At 32.8% G+C, this 21920-nt stretch overlaps 1 protein-coding gene across 1 annotated transcript in view; it reads left to right on the top strand.

Moving 5' to 3' along the window:
• The window catches only part of LOC124531988 (polypeptide N-acetylgalactosaminyltransferase 2-like), a 91312-nt gene extending 74048 nt beyond the window's left edge, over window positions 1-17264 (top strand). Inside the window, exons 6-10 of the mRNA XM_047106594.1 lie at window positions 13465-13578; window positions 13995-14173; window positions 14963-15169; window positions 15850-16022; window positions 16933-17264. Coding sequence (XP_046962550.1) covers window positions 13465-13578; window positions 13995-14173; window positions 14963-15169; window positions 15850-16022; window positions 16933-17207 — 948 coding nt within the window. The 3' untranslated portion in view covers window positions 17208-17264. The remainder of the gene's footprint in view (window positions 1-13464; window positions 13579-13994; window positions 14174-14962; window positions 15170-15849; window positions 16023-16932) is intronic.
• Window positions 17265-21920: the final 4656 nt, after the last annotated feature.

Below are 21920 nucleotides of genomic sequence, written 5' to 3'. Positions count from 1 at the left end.
TCATTAGTAAAATCAAGAGTGTGTATCATTATATACAAATATGGATCGAAAAATGTAGCCTGCCTCAAAAATAGCGGACTACTGACATTCATTCGTTGCATCGTTCTACGAGTGAGACGTGATCTGTATGGTAATGTCAAGGACTGGTTATGGCACCACTTCTCGATAAAGCTACAAAATCACCTAACACACTGCTATACAATGCTATAACAAGCTTTATTTCTTTTTTTATTTGTTCTACAACACGTGTGGAAGGTAATCACTAACCTATATTTAAGCGGCGTGATGAGATAGATTCCTAATCTCTTTTAAGAAAATAGGCCGTAGCCCAGAAGTGGCACGTATATATTACTGTTAGACAGCCAGTAACATGTCGAATAGTTTAATTATCTGTTGAAAGGAAATTGAATAACGACAGTTTAATAAAATATTTAAAATTCTGTGTAATATTGTTTGAGTATATTTTTATGTGCCTGGAGGTTTTTATTCCCAGGCAACATTACAACTTAATTAATATTATATAATTATGTTTTAGACATAACTAACGACTATCGCCTTTGGAGTGAAATGTCGGACAACTTAGCTAATACATTCGTATAATAGGCTATTTGACTGGTTTTTAAAATTCACTTTATACAATTTAGTAGAAGTTAAGGAACTCAGTAAAAGTTGTGTTTCTTATTTGTAGTACATATTTGCCGAAAAATATCATATTAAAAACATCCATCCATCCATATTTAAATAGCGCGCAAAAACGCTACTGGGACAATATAGCGCTGCAATGGGGTCGGTGACGTCACTTTCCTGTATTTTAATCTGTGGTACCTATAATAGGAAAGCAAAGTTTACAAGAAAGTGACTTCATCATACGCCCGGCCAATCAGGAGCGTCTTGTATCACGTGACAAACGTTTGAAAAAATGCATTTTTATTTATGGATTTTCGAATAAATTAAGTATTATTTTCAACTTTCGTTAGTAAATAACCATCTTTAAACTCATGAAATACACTGATTACAATAATTCACAGTTTATTTTTCGCATTGTCAAATAGCCTATTACTATATCTTTGTACTTCACATGGACGGTATACTTTATACGTTTGTCGACATGTTGCCTCTATACGAATATTTGAACGTCTCCGTGTTCGAAGTATTTGTTTCTAGATCTCTCGATATTCAATTCGGAATTCGTAATTTAGTAACTCCGTATTTATAGAAACAGTGTGTGACCAGAGGTCCAGTGGTGAGAACGCGTGAATCTTAACCAATGATTGCGGCTTCAAACCCAGACAAAGTAACATCACGTTAGCATTGGAACAGCGTGGTGGAATATGTTTCAAACCCTCTCCTTAATGGAAGAGGAGGCCTTAGTCCAGCAGTGGGAAATTTACAGGCTGTTGTTGCTATTTTTGTTATTGTTGCTAATGATTTTTTCCGACCCTGAATCTACGATTATCTCAGGATCTAAGACTTAGTCTAGTCGCTAATTAATAGCATTCTTTAATTATATTTTTAACAATTAAATTACCTTACTCCTGCGACTAAAACAATTGTTTTCAAAATTAAAATCTATTATTGTTGCGGGAACCACGAAACAATTGCGTTTTATTTTGATTTTATTTCGTATTTCATTGTTTAGTTCTGTCTGATATTATAAATTCACACAAAGACTGTCTGAAAAGGATTTGAGTGTCAGTTTCATATAAAGGAAATCAAATATGTAATAAATGAAATTTTTGTGGTACATATTATTTGTTGGACGTTTATTTATATTATAAGAAAACAAGGTATAATAGAAATGTAAATAAATAATTATAAATCTTTTAAAAGAAATGTTAATTATATTTTGTTTAAGCTATTAATATCGTATTTATAATCAAAATAGTAAATAGGAAATTTACTCAGTTTACAAGTGGCATTTTATTATATACATGTAAGAATATATATCATCGGTTTATAAGATAGAATATAACATAGCTTTTCATGTTAATTCCATTATAATTATAAAACCACACATGCATCTAACATGATATATTAAATAAACATAAATAATTCTTCCCATCATGCGATTTATAAATACTTTGTTATGTATCTATAATAAGATGAGCGATCCTTGTGTTTTGAAGCTTTTACTTATATAAAAATAACGCTAAAATGTTTACTTATTTTACACCTGTATCAATTTACTCAAGGCCAAATTCAAGTTTGCAATTTCATTGAATGACGCGGCAAAATGCTTGACAAAGAGTATTTAAAAAAAAGTGATTACAGCTATTTCACATACATTTATATAAGAAGGAATATTATATTAATAATTTTTAAATATTACGATTTTTTTTAACGTCAGTATATCACTGCACTACCTTTTTTTACCTTTTTTTTGTATAGGTTGGCGGACGAGCATATGTCCCACCTGATGGTAAGTGGTCACCATTACCATAGACAATGACGCTGTAAGAAATATTAACTATTCCTTCAATCGTCAATGCTCCACTAACCTTGGGAACTAAGATGCTATGTCCCTTGTGCCTGTAGTTACACTAGCTCACTCACCCTTCAAACCGGAACACAACAATACTAAATACTCTTGTTTGGCGGTAGAATACATCTGATGAGTGGGTGGTACCTACCCAGACGGGCTTGCACAAAGCCCTACCACCAAGAAACTACACCAAAATTATTTTTTATGCGTTTGAGATTGTATGTATTACATAAAATAACTTAAACCAGCTTCATAAATGTTAAAAGCGACAACCTCGTGTTAATTTCGAAACATAAAACAATGTATAGATTTCAAAAGCAATTGTGTTATGTGTATTGCTGGATATAGTCGAAGAGACTTAAAATAAACTTTTATCGCGTAATAAATCAAATGCATTCGAGATTGCATGGTATAGTTGCGGCGTTTGTTGAGTCAGGTTAGTGTTTTGCATGATTGTAATGAAACTGGATTATGTTGTGGTATTGTTTTGTAGAAACGAGCTTGACCGCGATTTCGTTGAGATTTTTTTATCAAGCTCTTTGACATAACGATTTCTTTTTTTAAAACACTATAGTGTCATAACATAGTATAAAACAAAGTCGCTTCTCATCTACAGAATTGGTTTAGTCACTCTATCTATTATAAAAAAATCGCATCAAAATCCGTTGCGTAATTTTAAAGATTTAAGCCCGATCTGATCTCGTTGTTTGTCCCTATGTATATAGGGGCAGACAATCGATAGACAGATTATTTGTTTTTAATAGATAGAGTAATTCGAGAGGAAGGTTTTTTGTATAATTAAAGGACAGTTTAGTAAAGAATCACTGATTATTTTAGAAGTTTGTAATGTGGTGTCGTAAATAAACAAATTTTGTAGTATATTAAAATAAATTTATTAACTTAAGAATTAATAACATTGAATGCTTAATTTATACACATAACTAAAGTAACTAGTTGTAGTTTAGTTCGACGACCTCCATGGTCGAGTGGTGTGTACACCGGTTTTCATGGGTACGCCACTCTGAGGTCCCGGGTTCGATTCCCGGCCGAGTCGATGTAGATTACCATTAGTTTTCTATGTTGTCTTGGGTCTGAGTGTTGTGGTACCGTCGTTACTTCTGATTTCCATAACACAAGTGCTTCAGCTACTTACATTGGGATCAGAGTAATGTATGTGATGTTGTCTCCTATATATAATTATAATTCATCGACATGAAATTCATCGACATGAAATTCATCGACATGAAACTTTATAATAATATATTTAGTGTATATCAGTATTGCACACATGCGCAGCAGAGACGGGCCGCTAGTATAAACACAATTTTGAAAAACCGTTTAATAATATTTTACTCCAATCAAGCTTCAAAGATTACGTTTTGAATATATTTTTCCAACTCACATTTCGAAGTTCCAGTATGAAGTTAGCCTTTGAAAATTCATATGAGTAGAACAATATCAACTTAGTAACCAATTACGCCCGAAGCGCAGTGAGTTAATAAAGTCATAATTAATATTTAATTAGTTAAACAATAAGTTATAAGTTTGCGCGTTATTTGTCATGGGATTCAAGTTTGCTAGGGTATAAAATTAGAGAATAAATAACTTACATTGCTAATTTTGTGTAGAGAAGTTACTTTAAGTTTTTGAAATAAAGTAAAGAAAAGTAACAGCCTGTACATTTCCCACTGCTGAGATAAGACCTCCTCTTCCATTACGGAGAGGGTTTGGAACATATTCCATCACGCTGTTCCAATGCAGGTTGGAATGCACATGTGGCAGAATTTCGATGAAATTAGACACATGCAGGTTTCTTCACGATGTTTTCCTTCACTGCCGAGAACGAAATGAATTATAAACAGAAATTAAGCATATTTAAATATATGTAGTGGTGCTTGCCTGGATTTGAACCCGAAATCATCGGTTAAGATGCACGCGTTCTAACCACTGGGCCATCTCAGCTCTTGAAATGCTTATCACTATCAGATTCACCTAATTAATTCAACGTGGATTAATTAAGAAATCGACGAATGACTATGCTTACTAACTAAACTTGATAACTTTGGTTTGTGCTACTTTGCACGGTGTCATATGAAATATGTACAGTCAGGGTAAGGAACCTTAAGGTCTATTTTCGTGTGCTCATTATGAGCAATAATCTGCTTAACCGATCGAGAATATATAACACTGACAGACATATTTTGTCAATTCAGTAGGAGACATCATACCTAATTTAAATTTGTAATGACTAATTACGCCATTTAAAAGATTTCATGTTGATATAAGACTAGACGTAGTCCAAAGATATTACACTATTTTGAACCAAATTATCATACTACTAAGTGTTTAGTGCTTTAGTTTCAAAAGGTACTAAGAGTTTAAGACTCGATAAAGGAATAAATTTGAAAACTGACGAAGGTTTTCTTACTCTGACTGTACATATTATATACAAATGTGTTTGTGGGTCAAATGCATCGTTGAATGTAATGTTTTTCTGGATTAAACTATAATTACTTATTTTGGCTTTATTCAAAATTACTGAAATACAAAAACAATTTTTTCATGTTGTATATTTTAAAACATTATTTCGACACAAAAATATAGAATATTGTACACAATAAATGCCTTTGTTATGAACGCCAGGCTCGGGTGAAAAAATAGTAAATTCGAAGAAGACTAATAATAATTAAAACATTAATATTTTAGAAATTCTTGACACCAGAACATATATATGTATTTGTTGGGATGTTTAATAAACCTTATTTGTATATAATAAACCGACTTCAAAAAGGAAGAGGTTATCAATTCGTCTGTTTATTTAAAATAGAAAACCCTACAATATATCTAGCAAAAAATAATACGTTAATCCTTTAAGAAATATTTCTTTTACAAATTATCTTTTATACGACAATATAGTGTGTCAATAATATTGCGTTTTTTACTTTTTAGTGCGTATTATATTTATTATGAAATAGTGTTTTTTTTTTTGAAGTCGGTTTTTCTTTTTGTTAATTTTTTTATTTATTTTGAATGGACCATCCGTTACGATCAAACTTAGGTTAATTTTCTAAGGTATTGTCTCGAAATTGTATTGGCCCATAAATATTTTGACCAGCATCTCCTTACTCGTGTATTATATTCGAAAGTTTCACTGACAACTCTGCAGTTATACTTCATGTTTAAAGTTAAGTAATATTGCATCTGTAGATGAGCCACGACGTAGCTAGGAATTAATTTATTAAACAACGACCATCTAAATTGGTTCATGAATGAAACGGACTATGTATTAATTGAGCTTCTAATTTATTCTTCGCTAGTAAGATATGAGTTGAATAGGAGGTATATATATAGCGAGGAGTTAAACATATACTCGTTATACATGACACGATGACACGATGATATTCGAATTATAAATAGGCGTTTGCATTCGTAATATTTTCTTACGATATATTTTTTTAATTTCATTTTGTTTTTCGTTGTCATGTGTTTTTATTTTTGAAAAAAATCCTAATTAAACTTTTTGATATTTCGACATACATATATATTGTTTAAGAATCTATTCAAATTTAATATTGAAGGAGTGGTTTGAAAGTAAATCTCATGATAACATTCGTATGTGTAGTTAAATTACCCATCAGGTGACCCATTGATTTAATAAAGAACATTAAAAAAATTTAGTACTGTCACTTCTAGCAAACATTTTTACGTATATTTATGTTACAAAAAACCAATTTCAATTTCATTTCATGTATTTATGTAATTATGTCATTAGAAGTCACTGACATTCAAATTTTTTGCGCGTCCATTGTCCATTATAAGATGAAACGCCTTGAAGATACCGAGTTGCAAAACGGATTCAGTTTGAAAGTGTGTTGCCTCACATAGGAGGTTACAGGCACGCTGCATTTTCAGCGATGGTCCAAGTAACTGTATTATGTAACTGTCGGTTACTAGCATAATTTTCTGTTCGGTCTAATGTCTAACTAAGACGACTGTAGTCAGCAAGTATATTAAGTCTTTATGCTAAAAAACTGGCAATAAATTAGACAGTGATACACTCCATTGAATTCTTTATATAGAACAGGCGCGGTACAAAACTTGGGAGCTAATACTTTATCTGATATATAATATAAGACCCTTGTGCCTTTGGGTGCCCTGGATCACTCACTCGTCAATCCAGAACAGAAAAATACTAAGTCTTGTGGTTCAGCGGCAGTATATCTAATGAGTGAGAGACTGTTATCCCAAGTAGCATTAGGGAATCACATATTCAAATTTCATATCAATTAGTAACTTCTGAAACTTTTGATTTATTTAATACCAGTGACCGGCCTCGTCTTCTTTCTTGTTTCTTAAATATATTATCCATGTATGATATATAAAAACCTTCCTCTCGAATGCCTTTGTCTATTAAAAAAGACCGCATCAAAATCTATTGCATAATTTCCAAAATCTAAGGATACATAGTAAGAGAGTTTTATGCTATGTAATGATTATCAAGATTACATCAGATATAACTAAAATATTTCATAGCACTTTTTAAAATTATAAAATAATAATAAAACAAGTAAAAGCAAATGCTTTGTTATAGATTAATAAAAATACAGAGTGAACCAGATCTCACATCGACGACAAATAGAGTTGTGTAACATAAAAAGAACGTTCGCTTGTGACCGAGTCCACTGTCTGAGTTACTCAAGCGTAGTGAACGGAAGATACGTTACGCAAGTTGGATCATCGTCCCTTCACCCTCATGTAATCGCACGATCCACCGACATTGTCTCTGGACGATACGACCTCCATCGTTCTAGAATGTTCTCGGATTCCATAGACACGATTTTAATAGATTTCACCTCGGAAATGCGAATTTTTATATATATCCAAAGACATACGCCTTTCTCTTATACAAACTTTTTAATTATGACCTCTTAAACAACACACAAACAAATCTATACATATTATGAAATTGGAGTGTCTGTTTGTAACATTAAAATAGCCCTTTTCTACTCAATGGATATATGTATATATATATATATATATATATATATATATATATATATATACACGGTACACATACCAAAATAACATTATTTACAATTCTTGTTTGTCTGTCTGTCTGTTTGTTCCGACTAATCTCTGGAACGGCTGGACTGATTTTGACTAGATTTTCACTGGCAGATAACTGATATAATAAGGAGTAACTTAGACCACAATATTTTAAAACGCGTACAAAGTCGCGGGCACAGCTAGTATTCTATATATAAACTTATATATGCAATTGCGAAATTCAGTTTCGTCATCGTGGTTTACAATCGCAGTATTTGTCTGTGCAGAATTGCATCGGCCTTGTCGAATCTATCTTTACAGGTCGTGAACATATGTATATTTTATCACTAATCTATATCTATGTAAAGTATAAAGTAAAGTAGTAAAGTAACAGCCTGTACATTTCCCACTGCTGAGATAAGACCTCTTCTTCCATTAAGGAGAAGGTTTGGAACATATTCCACCACGCTGTTCCAATGCGGGTTGGTGGAATGCATATAAGATGCACGCGTTCTAACCACTGGGCCATCTCAGCTCTCTATCTATGTATATTAATAATATAAAAGTGAAAGTAATTCTGTATGTCGCTCTTTCACGACCAAACCGCTGAACCATATTTAATGAAATTTGTTACTAAGCAAACATGAACTACAAAAAAGGCTTTTCTTGCCTAATACATGACAATCAACACCCTATAACCAGTGAAACTGAATTGATTCAAATAATATCTTACGGACACTTTTGAATAATTTTATATGACGATAAATCATTGTGAAACTCATTTTATATAGAAGAAAAATCAAATGTTAATCTTTTCCTAAAATTAAATAACACTAAGGCACGAACACGAAAATTTATTTTGAACTATTTATACATTAATCGTTTTTTAGATTAGATTTGGAAATGCCACGTATATTTTTATTCGCTGCCTACTTGACCTTAATTATTTTTAAATTATTCAAGCTGACCTTTTTTTTCTAAATGTTAAATACATATCGTGTAAGTGTTATCACAACTTGATAGCTTAATAAATTTACGAATTTTATTATTTTACTTATTTAATATTTTACAAGAGAGAAGCCAACATCAGCAATTTAGATTAAATTATCTCCTGAGCAATATTTAATTACAAACAGCGAAACAGGCTTGTAATTCAATATCTTAATTACATATGACATAACAAAATCGTTTCAAGCAACGTAACAACCGAATTAGTGCAAGCTAATTTGGCACATCACTTTCTGTAATAGCGTCTTATATCGCTTGCGTAAGATCAGCACGTGCGTCGGCGACTGGTCTCCGTGACGGATCCGGTTTGGGCCCGTGACATTCGAGCGACGCTTGGAATGACCTTGACACAAACACTCCCAACAAAAGACGTATTCAAAATGACAGATGGTGATAAGATTATTAACCTTGTCAGTGAATCATGCGCTCGAGAAACGGGAATTATTATGTATCCATGTCGGTTACTCATTGCAAGTGTTTTCACTACAATAATGGGCGTAGTCCGGCACAGGTAGACACGTACGTCAGAGAAGTTCAAACTCCAGTTCTCTACCCCCCAATAATGTAAAGTTATTTAACATAATTTATCGTCCCAATTAAAGTAGCTGTCGCCCCCGGCTACGCGCGCATTTTATGGGTCCATATTAGATATAAAAAAATACCTTTATGCTTGCTTTATACTTGGTTCAGTATTTTGACCTAGTTTCACGTTATTGTCACGGTAGTATGCGTAAGCGATCCCGTGGCGCCCGCCAAAAGACGGAGAGGGTACCGCTGATTTTTTAATGGGTAAACCCAGTGGACCTGGGCGCACTCGGCGTCCAGGGAAGCGAGTACCACCCCCCCCCCCCCTTTCCATCACGTGGGGGAAGCGCGTAACACGTTTTTCCAGAGAGAACAAAAAAGTTACACGTTATTACTAAACATATATTTCAACATTTTATATACACTACATTAACGTATTAATTTAAAAAACCTTGCTATTCTGGAGACAAACCAAATCTGACAGACAGACCCTTTGTATTACTTCTCCGTATATACAAAAAGGAATCCTTCCAATCGGTTGAGCTGTTTAACCTCATACATGCAACCACAAAGAATTAAGTAAATAGGTACACAGTTAAAGTTTTATAAACAATCAAGGTCAAATGCAATGTAAGTTTTAATTGGCAAGCGAAGATATACTTTCAAAGCCGCCTTACGTCATCAGGTCGCTTGATAAACCGCGCCGGTTACATTCATTGTTTAGATTTTTAATTAGTGCATTATATAACAATACATCATACGAGAGATTTCGGTTCGTACATTCAAACCATCAGCGCACAAATTATACTAGTTTAGATTAAAACAATACATTTTTTAAATTCCCATTCCCATTTCTGTGTGTGTAATTTAACAAAGTTATTGTTGTATAGGTAATCCTTATTACATCAGCTTTCTGCTAGTGAAAGCTCCGCCGAAATCGCTCCAGCCGTTCCAGAGATTATAATGATAAACCAAAACAAACAGACCTACAGACAAAATTTAAAAAATATATTTTGGTATTTGCACCGTTTTTACATAAATATGAATTTGATAAAAATACTTTAATATCACAAACAGACACGCAAAATTTATTATATCTATATATAAGCAAATGTCAAAATGCCAACTGTGGACAGTGGTTAGAACTCACCATCAGTTGTGATATTTGTCAAACCCCAACCTTTCTTCAACAGAAAAACACATCTATAATAAAATATATTTGCCGTTCTTTTTAAAAAGTTAAATGTATTAAAACAATTTAACATAAAGATTTGAATTAAATACAATAATGGATTATTATGTAATCCCAATCAATCAGAAAGCATACTTAAATAAATTAGGTTTTACCGCGTGAATGATAACGAGCTGATTCATTCAAATTATAAATAAGTAATATTGGACAACAGCACGTATATTACTCTGATCCTAATGTAAGTAGCTAGAGCACTTGTGTTACGGAATACAGAAGTAACGGTACCACAAACACCTAAACCCAAGGCAACTAATAGACTTTTTCTACGTCGACTCGGTCGGAAAGTGAACCTGGGACCTCAGAATGGCGTACCCATGAAACCAGTGTACTACTTGGCCACGGAGGTCGTCAAAATACTAACATTTAACAGTGAATAAGTTATTAAAAGTCACTAATTCCATAAGCAAAATAAGCCTGCGGCCTGATGTCCCACATTTAACCGGTGTAATTAAATTCACGTCGGTTATTGCAATTACTGGCAGTAATGCCAATATCCGCTCGAAGACTACCACTTACTAAACTTAGAACCTGCTTATATCTGTGCCAGACTTATGCGAAGTTTTAGAAAGCATTAATATACAATATCGTGGTTTAAGGCAAGTAAGGACCTAATAAAATATTAATACTATCAACCGTTCTACTTCACACGAGTGCAGATTATTAATAAAGAAAATAATAAGGAATATCGTGAGATTCTGTAAAAAAAATTGGATCATAAATCCCTAAGGCCTCGTTCCTAACTCTCTACATACAAAGAAACAAATTTTACATCTTTATAATAATGATTTTTCATTCCAATGTTGCCTCGTTTATTGATAAAGTTATTAAGCAACACAACTTCATGATCCCACTTTGAGAACTTTGGACTTGGGACCGATGTAAGAAAATTGAAAAACTTATTTATTTATTTGGCGTAAGAATTTATTTGCTGAATTATAAAGAACTTCAACAGAAGTACATATTACTATAATTCAAATCTACGAGCTTAATATATTGTTAGTGTTTAAATGACCACAATTACTGGAACAGCCTTATTACAAAGTAGCCACCCTGGCTTCGCACGGGTGCAATACTGATACTACTTAAATATTAACTTATACTTCTAAAATTATCAGTGTTTGCTTACTATATTGTTCATGTATTATATGCAAAAACCTTCCTCTCAAAATAATAGCCTTCCGTTGCGTAATTTTAAAGATATAAGCATACATTTGTTATGTACTATGCAATGAGGTCCTAATTTAAAAAATACCTAAAATAAAATGCATATGACAGCCTTCGTCATGGAGTTTATACAATTACCTCTAGTATGACGAAATTGATAAATTGTTAAACTACAATTATACGACATTGATATAGTACACGACCTTCAGCTTTCACTAGAGCACACAGAGATTGGTTTAATTTTTTATACTTCATGTTAGTTAGGCAATATAATATGAATTTATTTAAATCGTGATGTTGTCACTGAACTAGCCTTGTGTTTAAAAAACATGTAAATAAATAAATTTTTGACAACATCACATTTCAATCTGACTCCAATGTAAGTAGCTGAAGCACATTTGTTATGAAAATCAGAAGCAACGAGTAAGTAACGATACCATAAACACCCAGACCCAAGACAATATTATAGAAAAGTAATGAACTTTTTCTACATCGTCTCGGCCGAGAATCGAACTCGGGCCCTGAGGCCACTCTGAAGTGGCGTACCCAGAAAGCCGGTGTACACGCTACTCGACCACGGAGGTTGTGTTGTGATCATGTTTTAGACTTCGGTTAACTTAACTTAACTTATAGGACTACATATCTAGAGATCTCTTGATTACCATGGTCTTTCTGCATCAATATTGAGTCCAGGTGACCGAGTGGTCATAACGGTTGAACCCGCTATTCCGTTGAACCAGGCAACACCACTGAATTTCCAAAAGCGTAATTCGTGCCCATAATTTATCTAGTGTTAGGCGCTGAAAAAAAACTTCATTAGAAAACCTGCATTTGTCGATTAAATCCATATAAATATCGATATTATATATCCATCAAATAAATATTCTCCAAATCATGGAATGGAATTTTCTCCGATTCTTCTCACTAAAGATTCACCTGGGCCTATGTATACAGACTTTTTCTGTTCTTTATAAGTTATAATTTCAAGATAAGATATGCAACAGCTACATTTGAATGTAATCAGATTAAGAATTTGCGAAAATAACATAATCTTTACAACAATTACTGTTTCATTAATATTATATTAAAATTTATATAGTCCTCGGTACCTTTCTGATATTTCTTTAACTTCCTAAACGATAACTGATCTGCGCTCTGCTTATGTTATTGTATTTATTTACACAAATAATTATAATGAAAATCGTTCGTATAAAATGCAAATATTATATCTCTATATGTAACAAGTCTGTGAGTCATACGTCAGGCTGACTGTCTGAGCTATAACTGTTTTCAAAACCATGGAACTTGCTACATATGGTTCATACATCTAGAAAAGTCTGGTCAAGTAGAACTGGTTTTTTATACTAATTTTAAATTTACCTTAAGGATACACGTGCCTCGTCTCAGCCATACTTAATTATCTTATATAATTCGACCTAACTTACGATCCTATCACTTAACTTACAAAGATAAATAGCAAAATCTATATTAATATTATAAATGTGAAAGTAACTCTATCTGTCTGTCGGTCTTTCACGACCAAACCAATGAACCGTTTGATGAAAAAAAATTGATGAAATTTGTTATTTTTTTTTTATGATATAGGTTGGCGGACGAGCATATGGGCCACCTGATGGTAAGTGGTCACCATCGCCCATAGACAATGACGCTGTAAGAAATATTAACTATTCCTTACATCGTCAATGTGCCACCAACCTTGGGAACTAAAATGTTGTATCCCTTGTGCCTGTAGTTACACTGGCTCACTCACCCTTCAGACCGGAACACAACAATAATGAGTACTGTTATTTGGCGGTAGAATAACTGATGAGTGGGTGGTACCTAAGCCCTACCACCAAGTAAAGTTATGAACCTAAATTAAACTCTGAGGAAGGCCATAGGCTACTTTTTTTGCTTTTTTTGCTAACTATTAGTCCATAAATGTTAAAAACGAGACGCCGTAAGTAATTGTACTGTTCTTTCACAGGACCCAACTCGCGTGGTATGTCCAGTCATCGACGTCATCAGCATGGACACTTTCCAGTACATAGGCGCGTCGGCGGACCTGCGGGGAGGCTTCGATTGGAACTTAGTGTTCAAGGTGAGCTACCTCTCGAATCGCCTCGCTGAAACCACTTCATAAATTCGAACTTAATTGCCGATTCGGGCGTACTTTTAAAATCTATGATAGCGATTATCAATCATTTAGAATTTATATTATGATTGATACATAAAAAAATAAGTCCAAGATGCTACAACGTCTTTAAATTGCTTTTGAATAAAAAATATTCTATAAAATAATTCAATGGTTTTTTGGTTTCACGCTGAGATGAGTTTGATCGATTATTACAGCTCAAATATTAATTCAGCTGACATAAATAAATATGATTTCGCAGCCGTTAATAATCATCATTTTTTTCACTTATTCTAACTAGCTCACATTTGATGATGATAGTGGTTTCTCAATGGTAACATTTTAGTTAAAGATATATCTTAGCTGGTTCTTTTGTGCTTCAGTGGGAGTATCTGTCACATGCGGAGAGAAGCACTCGCCTGAGTGATCCAACGCAAGTGATAAGAACACCAATGATAGCCGGGGGGCTGTTCAGCATGGATCGGAAATACTTCAACAAGCTCGGCAAATATGATATGAAGATGGATGTGTGGGGCGGGGAGAATTTGGAGATTTCATTTAGGTGAGTTTAGTATTTTTGTGTGTACATGATTAGTAGTCGCCCACGGCTCCACTCAGTTTCAGGTGGTAGCAATAACGTTGTAGTAAACAGATATGTTATTAACGCGCAAAAAGTGAAGACTAGAAAACGTCCTAATCGGGACGTTTGCCTTTAGTCGTTTTACGTAGTAATACGTTATAATACATCATAATTACGTAGTAATACGTTTTACGTAATTAAAACATCTAGTTATCCCTTTTACTTATGTTTTTTTTCAAGCTATCCTTTTTACTTTTAACGAAATGTAAAAATAAACTAAAATAAACGGTCCCCGGCGCGGCACACTTTTTTCTGTTGTTTAGTATGGATATAACATATCTGTTTATTAGAATATCATTGGGTGCTAGGCAAAAAATGTTTGTTTTCTCCCTTATAAGAAACAGATTTGTGTGAATATGCCTAAAAACTTAGTGGTTTATCCTCTAAAGAGTATCAAATAGACGATAGAGCATTCTAGTATTGTTTTTATGACTATGAGTATAAGTGGATAATTTATACTGACGCCACTACTAAAGCCATCTATGAACAAATAGGAATACTACATATCTATATCCACCGTATAATCTGATTTGGTTGAGAAACATTATAATTGAATCAATAATAATATTTTATGTTTTCTATTGAGTATACATACCGGATAAGATGTTCAATGAAGACTTCAAATTACTAATTAATCATTAGAACAACTTCTACGATATAAAGAAAACAGCTTCGTGTTTAATTAAATAAAAACAAAATGTGTAATTCCAGGGTATGGCAGTGTGGGGGGTCACTAGAAATAGTGCCTTGCTCTCGAGTCGGACACGTGTTCCGCAAACGCCACCCGTACACCTTCCCTGGTGGCTCGGGGGCTGTATTTGCCAGGAACACGAGGCGAGCAGCTGAAGTATGGATGGACGACTACAAGGAACTATATTATCGATCACAACCCCTCGCCAAACAAGTTGACTTTGGAGAGTAAGTCATAGCTTCCAATTTCAAATTACAAAGGCTATATAAACGCGGTAACAAAATGTTGCTTTATTTTTACATCAGGAACTTATATTTGTGATATTTACAACTCTTACCAAAGCAATAAAAATTGTATTGATCCGTCTCTAATATATTATTTTAATACTATTTCGTTAGAACATTGTACGTCATTAAAAATGGATTCATTGAAAATAACACCTTAACTTTGTTAGCTTAATGCTATCTGTATATGCACGCGCAACAGTAACAGCCTATAATTTCCCACTGCTGGGCTAAAGGCCTCCTCTCCTTTTGAGGAGAAGGTTTGGAACATATTCCACCACGCTGTTCCAATGCGGGTTGGTGGAATACACATGTGGCAGAATTTCTATGAAATTTGTCACATGAAGGTTTCCTCACGATATTTTCCTTCACCGCTGAGCACGAGATGAATTATAAAGACAAATTAAGCACATGTATCAGCGGTGCTTGCCTGGGTTTGAACCCGTAATCATCGGTTAAGATGCACGCGTTCGAACCACTGGGCCATCTCGACTCTTAAATAAATATAATATAAATGTTTACTAAACCAAAATTCGTCATAAAAAATAGCCATAATTTAAGATGCCAAATAAAAAATATCTTTCCCGTGAAAACTATTAAAATTAATTATGTTTTACTTTCAGTATATCAGAACGTGTCGCAATTCGTGAGAAGTTACACTGCAAACCATTCAGCTGGTATCTCGAACACGTGTACCCAGAACTTCAGGTTCCTGCGTTAGGGGGGGCGTCTTATGCCATCAGACAGGGACCGAGGTGCTTAGATACAATGGGTCACCTCGTTGACGGCACTCTGGGTGAGTAAAGATATAACGAACTAATCAAATTTATGTTAAAATTAAAGTATTTTGATATTACGATATCATTTTAAACAATTACAGTTTTGTTTTTCAAATTTTGAAAAACCATTAGTTTATTAAGTATTGCTTACTGTGACGAGAGTTGTACTCTCGTCCGTACTGAACTAACATCCAGCCGTGGCATTTACTGGCTATTATTGTTACTACAATAAAAAAAGAAAGTTAAGATCTATATTATTGTGCACTGTATTTCATGGGTTGCAATCAAGTCATCGTTCGGATACTTCTTCAAGCATTCACTTTCAATACTTCGTAACATATTAATATCAATATAATAATCAAATCAAATCAAAATAAACTTTATTCAAGTAGGCTTTTACAAGCACTTTTGAATCGTCATTTTACAATTAAGTGAAGCTACCACCGGCTGGGAAAGTAGATTCTACCGAGAAGAACTGGCAAGAAAGTCAGTAGTTACTCTTTTTTTAACATTTAATTTAATAAATTTAGTTAGTAACAAAATACATTTTTCCAGCACAGGTCACTAATATTTCCGAATTTCGTTAACAATCTGTCACATGAATTGAACCTGTCACATGAATTTTTGAATAGGATTAACTTTATAATAAATAATAATAAACATGAGACAACATCACATACATTACTCTGATCCCGATGATGATGATGATGTAAGTAGCTGAGGCACTTGTGTTATGGAAATCAGAAGTAACGACGGTACCACAAATCCAAACCTAAGACAATATAGAAAACTAATGATAATCTACATCGACTCTGCCGGGAATCGAACCCGGGTCCTCGGAATGGCGTACCCATGAAAACCGGTGTACGCACCACTCGATGGAGGTCGTCAAAACTTCACTTTTGTCATCGAATAACTTCGTTTCAGGCATGTACCCTTGCCACAACACGGGTGGCAACCAGGAGTGGCGCTTCGAGAACGGCCTCATCCGTCACCACAGCCTGTGCATCTCGCTGTCGCCGGCCGACAGGGTGACGGCCGTGCTGGCGGCGTGCGACCCGTCGGACGGCGCGCAGCTGTGGCGGCGGCGAGGGCTGCTGCTGCGTCACGCCAAGCTCGACGCGTGCCTCGACTCCGACCGCGCGGCGCTCTACTTGCAACAGTGTGATGACGATAAATTAAGCCAACAGTTTACCTTCTAAAATTAAAATGAAACCTTAGGGTGTATTTCTAATGAAGTACTTGGAAATTTCTGTTTGCATGAACTGTTTGTTAGTCTTCAGAAATTCACCAATTGTCTTAATTTAACTGTAAGATATTACAACAAAGTATGCTCCTAACATGTGGACATCACAGTTGCATTTTCCGTTAGTGTAAACGCAGCTTATTATTATTAGGAAAAGATGATTTTGAAAGAAGTATTAATGAAAGAAAACTGAGATCACATAAAAAAAATTTGTTCGGTATTTATTTCTGTTTGTAAACGTTATATGCAAAGTCTTATACAAATAAATAATAGTGCCTTGGATATATAATAATCAAGTGCCACACTCACTATCATTACTATATATATGAACAATATATTTTATTTTCACTTTCAAAGTAAGATAAAAAACCAATTTAATTTTCCTCTTTGAAGAAAACATTCCATGAATGTATTAGAGTTATTTTATAATCAGTTAAGTGATATATAGTTTTAAGATTTTATTTTATATATGTCACTGTAAAATTACAAAATTCGTTAGATTACAATCTGACTGGATAGATTGTAATCTAACAGTTTAACATCGATAGATTACAATATAGCGAAAATTAATACGTTAAATCGTCTCATCAGATTTTAATCTAACGAATTTTGTAATCTTACGGTAACATATATATAGGTACAACATTCACACTGAATATTTCAAACAAATGCAATACAAGCAATGATTTCGCATTTGTGTCAGGTTAAATCTTCAAAACAGACTATATAGACACTTATAGCTTCTACATTTGTATATAATCATATTCATAATTGATAAGTTTTATATATAATCATTAATATAGTTACCATAGTGTACATAATTATATTAATATAAGTGTTTATATAAGCGCCGGGGATGTGGAATGCGAACGTACATATGTTAATAAGCATCTGTTTCGATGTTGCCAAGTGATTTGAAACGATATGTTTAATGAATATTACATATAACATTCTTATAATTTAATATACACTAAGGTTATAATGTAATAAACTTTTTTTTGGAAGGAACAGTGTTGCCCGTTGCTAAAAATATTTAATTCGAATAAATCTCGAATATTTTTTTTGTTATTATTTTATGGTTTGTAAATAATCAGCCTGTTAGCCTAACAGTACAAGTTTGATATTAGAAATAACAATAAACTATTGTATAGCAATAAAAATGATATATTTTTTATTAATCATTCACTGTGAATATCTTTTTGAGAGAAATAATTTTAAACGGCATTTTTTACGATCATCAAAAACATAGTTTTAAAAAATTATACTGTTTAATTTATTTAAGTATTTTTTACAAATGTTATTATAATTGTAATTATTTTATTATTATTTTTTTTAGTTTTGTTGTTCTATATTATTTTCATTTATATTAATTTTTTGACGTTTTATGTACGAATGTTATATTAATAATTACTGGACGAAGTGTTGGCGAACAAATTTATCCGAATAATACATGTAATTATTAATAGTTTATGTAATTTTGTAACATAATCTAGACTACTTATGTAATATTGTCTAAGTTATATGATCAATAGATTAAGTACAAAACTTTTCCAGATAAGTATGAAGGATTCATTGCAAATTTATTATTTATTAAATCAAGCACTGCCATTACATAATAATATTATGTCTTGAATTAAAAAATAGAAATTTTGATTTCTTAGTGTTTCTCTTTTGCGTCATTCGAAGTACAATATATGTAGGTAATTATTTAAATTCGCATTCGCAATTAAACGAAAACTAACATTCCATGATGTTTTAAATTTATACACTATTTTTTGATTTTAGATAAAGAAGACTTTAAGTCTATATATTTCGTACTTACATAAGTTAATTAACCCAAACGCGTCTCATGATAACACTTAATAGGCAAAACCTTAGGCTACAAATATATTGTATTAAATAATATCTTACGTTTTAAAATCAAATCGATATTAGTAGTGATATTGTGACAACTCCACTTACTGTTTCGACGGTGATATGCGTTTACGAATGTATAACTATTGTTCTACGATTTCAGCGGTGACTGTAAATATCGACTGATAATATTTTCGTTTTTATTTTATGTGTGTGTGTAAATTGTATAAGGAATCGAACACACCGTGTGCCAGAACTGACATGTGTGATCGTAGCTTTACTACCGAAGTTTCCGTGAACGCTTCGCTTCGCTTTGCCGCTGATGTGTTCGATTCGTAACAACTCGGATTAAGACACAACAGCCAGATGGAGCGAACGGAACATTATAGTGAAGCAACAAAAGCGAATACAAAATGGAAATTCCATGCTAAATACGTGTCTCTTTATTGATAAAATATTGTTCCTCGCGCTCCATCGGGCAGTATTTGTATTATAATCTGAGAATGACTACTAAACTCTCAACTATCAATAGAATAAATTTGTATATCATTATAGTATAATTTTTAATAAAACTAATGTAATCGTATTAGTATTTCTCGTACAGTTAATTCTAAATTGCTGATATGTCATTGGATTATATGTTTATTTACGATTGTTTTTAACTTATATAGTCAATATATTATTTGCAAATATTTTAATGTGTCCTCGGCAAAGTTTTGAACTACATTAATAATGAAAAATATAAGTATAGAAGCACAATTACACGAACTTAACCAAGCAATTAATTTTCTCAATAAATTGTCGAGTACAGATTAAAGTATTTCCTATAAAAGAGATCTGAAAAACAAAAGATTATGATTATTTCCTGTATAAAACGTTGACGGTCCTAGTCGTGAATACGAAAAATTATTTTATTTATAAGGAGGTGATTTCATTTAGTGAGAATATTGAATTGATTATTATTAAATGATATTTGCATATATTTTCTTTTCATTTATAGTTGACTCCCTCCCTAACTCATGATAAAAAGGAATGTACTTAGTGATTTATGTCCAAGGTAGGAACCATCTACCCACTTTCCATCACGTGGGGGAAGCGCGTAATACGTTTTTCCTTATATTCATCAGATATAGTACGATTACTTATTACAAAATATTACTTATTGGTTAAGCTTTATACAGCCCTGTCTGAACAATCGTGATAAGAAGTGATATGAAGATTCATCTTGACAATACATTTTAAATTATTCGGTATATTTATTATAGTCAAGTTTTAAAAAATTATAGAAAAATACATCTACAAGCATTGGTCTGTGGACAGTCTTACTAATAATATTATAAAAAAAAAACATGTCCTGGTTGATTGCTATTGTGGCCTATTAAGAGTATACAGCACTTCTACACTCACGCGTTGTAATTCGTGCAAAAATAGTGACTAATATTTATAAAACAACTTTTGCAAGTTTACAGATTTTCATCAGTTATGTTGTTTCATGTTTGAGTACAAATACTAACTTTTATTTAAAAAAAAAAAACTCACTAAACTATTAGTACTAAGTATTATGTTGTTGTCTTATTAGAATGCAGTGTTGCTTATAATTAGGGCATAATTTAGTCTAGATCTTCTTTTGTTTATTAGCATGTACAATTGTAAGAATGTATGCTCTGTTAGCGACCTATGTAATAAATAAATAAATTATCTAAACAAGCATTAATGTTGTAGTAAACAGATATGTTATTAACGCGCAAAAAGTGAAGACTAGAAAACGTCTCAATTGGGACGTTTGCCTTTAGTCGTTTTACGTATTAATACGTTATAATACATTACGTAGTAATACGTTTTGCGTAATTAAAACATCTAATTATCCCTATTACTTATTGATTTTATCAAGCTATCCTTTTTATTTTTAACGAAATGTAAAAATACACTAAAATAAACGGTCCCCGGCGCGGCACCCTTTTTTCTGTTGTGTAGTATGGATATAACATATATGTTTAATAGAATATCATTGTAAACAGGTAGATCTTGCTCGTAAAAATAAACTTCGATCAATAACACTATCAAAAAAATAAAAATAAATACTTGACAACCATTTTGAGTTGAATGACTTATGAAAATTTGTTTTTTTTAAATATTGATTGTTCATGTTGTTTGTTGTTGTTGCATTGTTCTCTTAAAACTAACTTGTTCATAGTTTGAGAATATTTTGAGTATGTATGAATTGACATGTTTTTTGTGAAGAGCTAACATGCGAATCAATAAACGGATCACATAACGACCTTTACAATTTTACGTACGTATTATATTATTACGATACAACTTTGTAGAATCAGAGTGAGAATACCTTCGTCAGTTTTCAAATTCATTCCTGTATCAAGTCTTAAACTCTTAGTACCTTTTGAAAACATCAAATCATTGCGACGCAATATGTCATTCTCGATCGGTAAAGCAGATTATCGCTCATAATGAGCACACGGAAATAAGTAGATCTTAAGGTGACGAACCTTTTATAGCCGATACCAAATACAAGACTTAAAAAAAAATAACATATTACAATTAAGACCTTGATTAATCTGTGATATTGATGATACATTTGCGATTTGGAAAAATTAAAGTATATTTGAGTAGTTAAGTAAAATAGTACAATAACAGCCTGTAAATTTCCCACTGCTTGGTACCTTGGAACTTATCACCACGCTATTCCAATGCAGAATCGTGGATACACATATATAAAGATATAGCATATCGTATGGGATTCGTAAGTCTAAGTCTCTTTATTTATCTTTATTTTTGTTTTGATTAGAATAGCCTAAAC

The sequence above is a fragment of the Vanessa cardui genome, chromosome 8, assembly GCF_905220365.1.
Source record: "Vanessa cardui chromosome 8, ilVanCard2.1, whole genome shotgun sequence".
Taxonomy (NCBI): domain Eukaryota; kingdom Metazoa; phylum Arthropoda; class Insecta; order Lepidoptera; family Nymphalidae; genus Vanessa; species Vanessa cardui.
The sequence above is the reverse complement of the archived record's forward strand: the minus strand, read 5'-3'. Positions and strand labels throughout refer to the sequence as shown.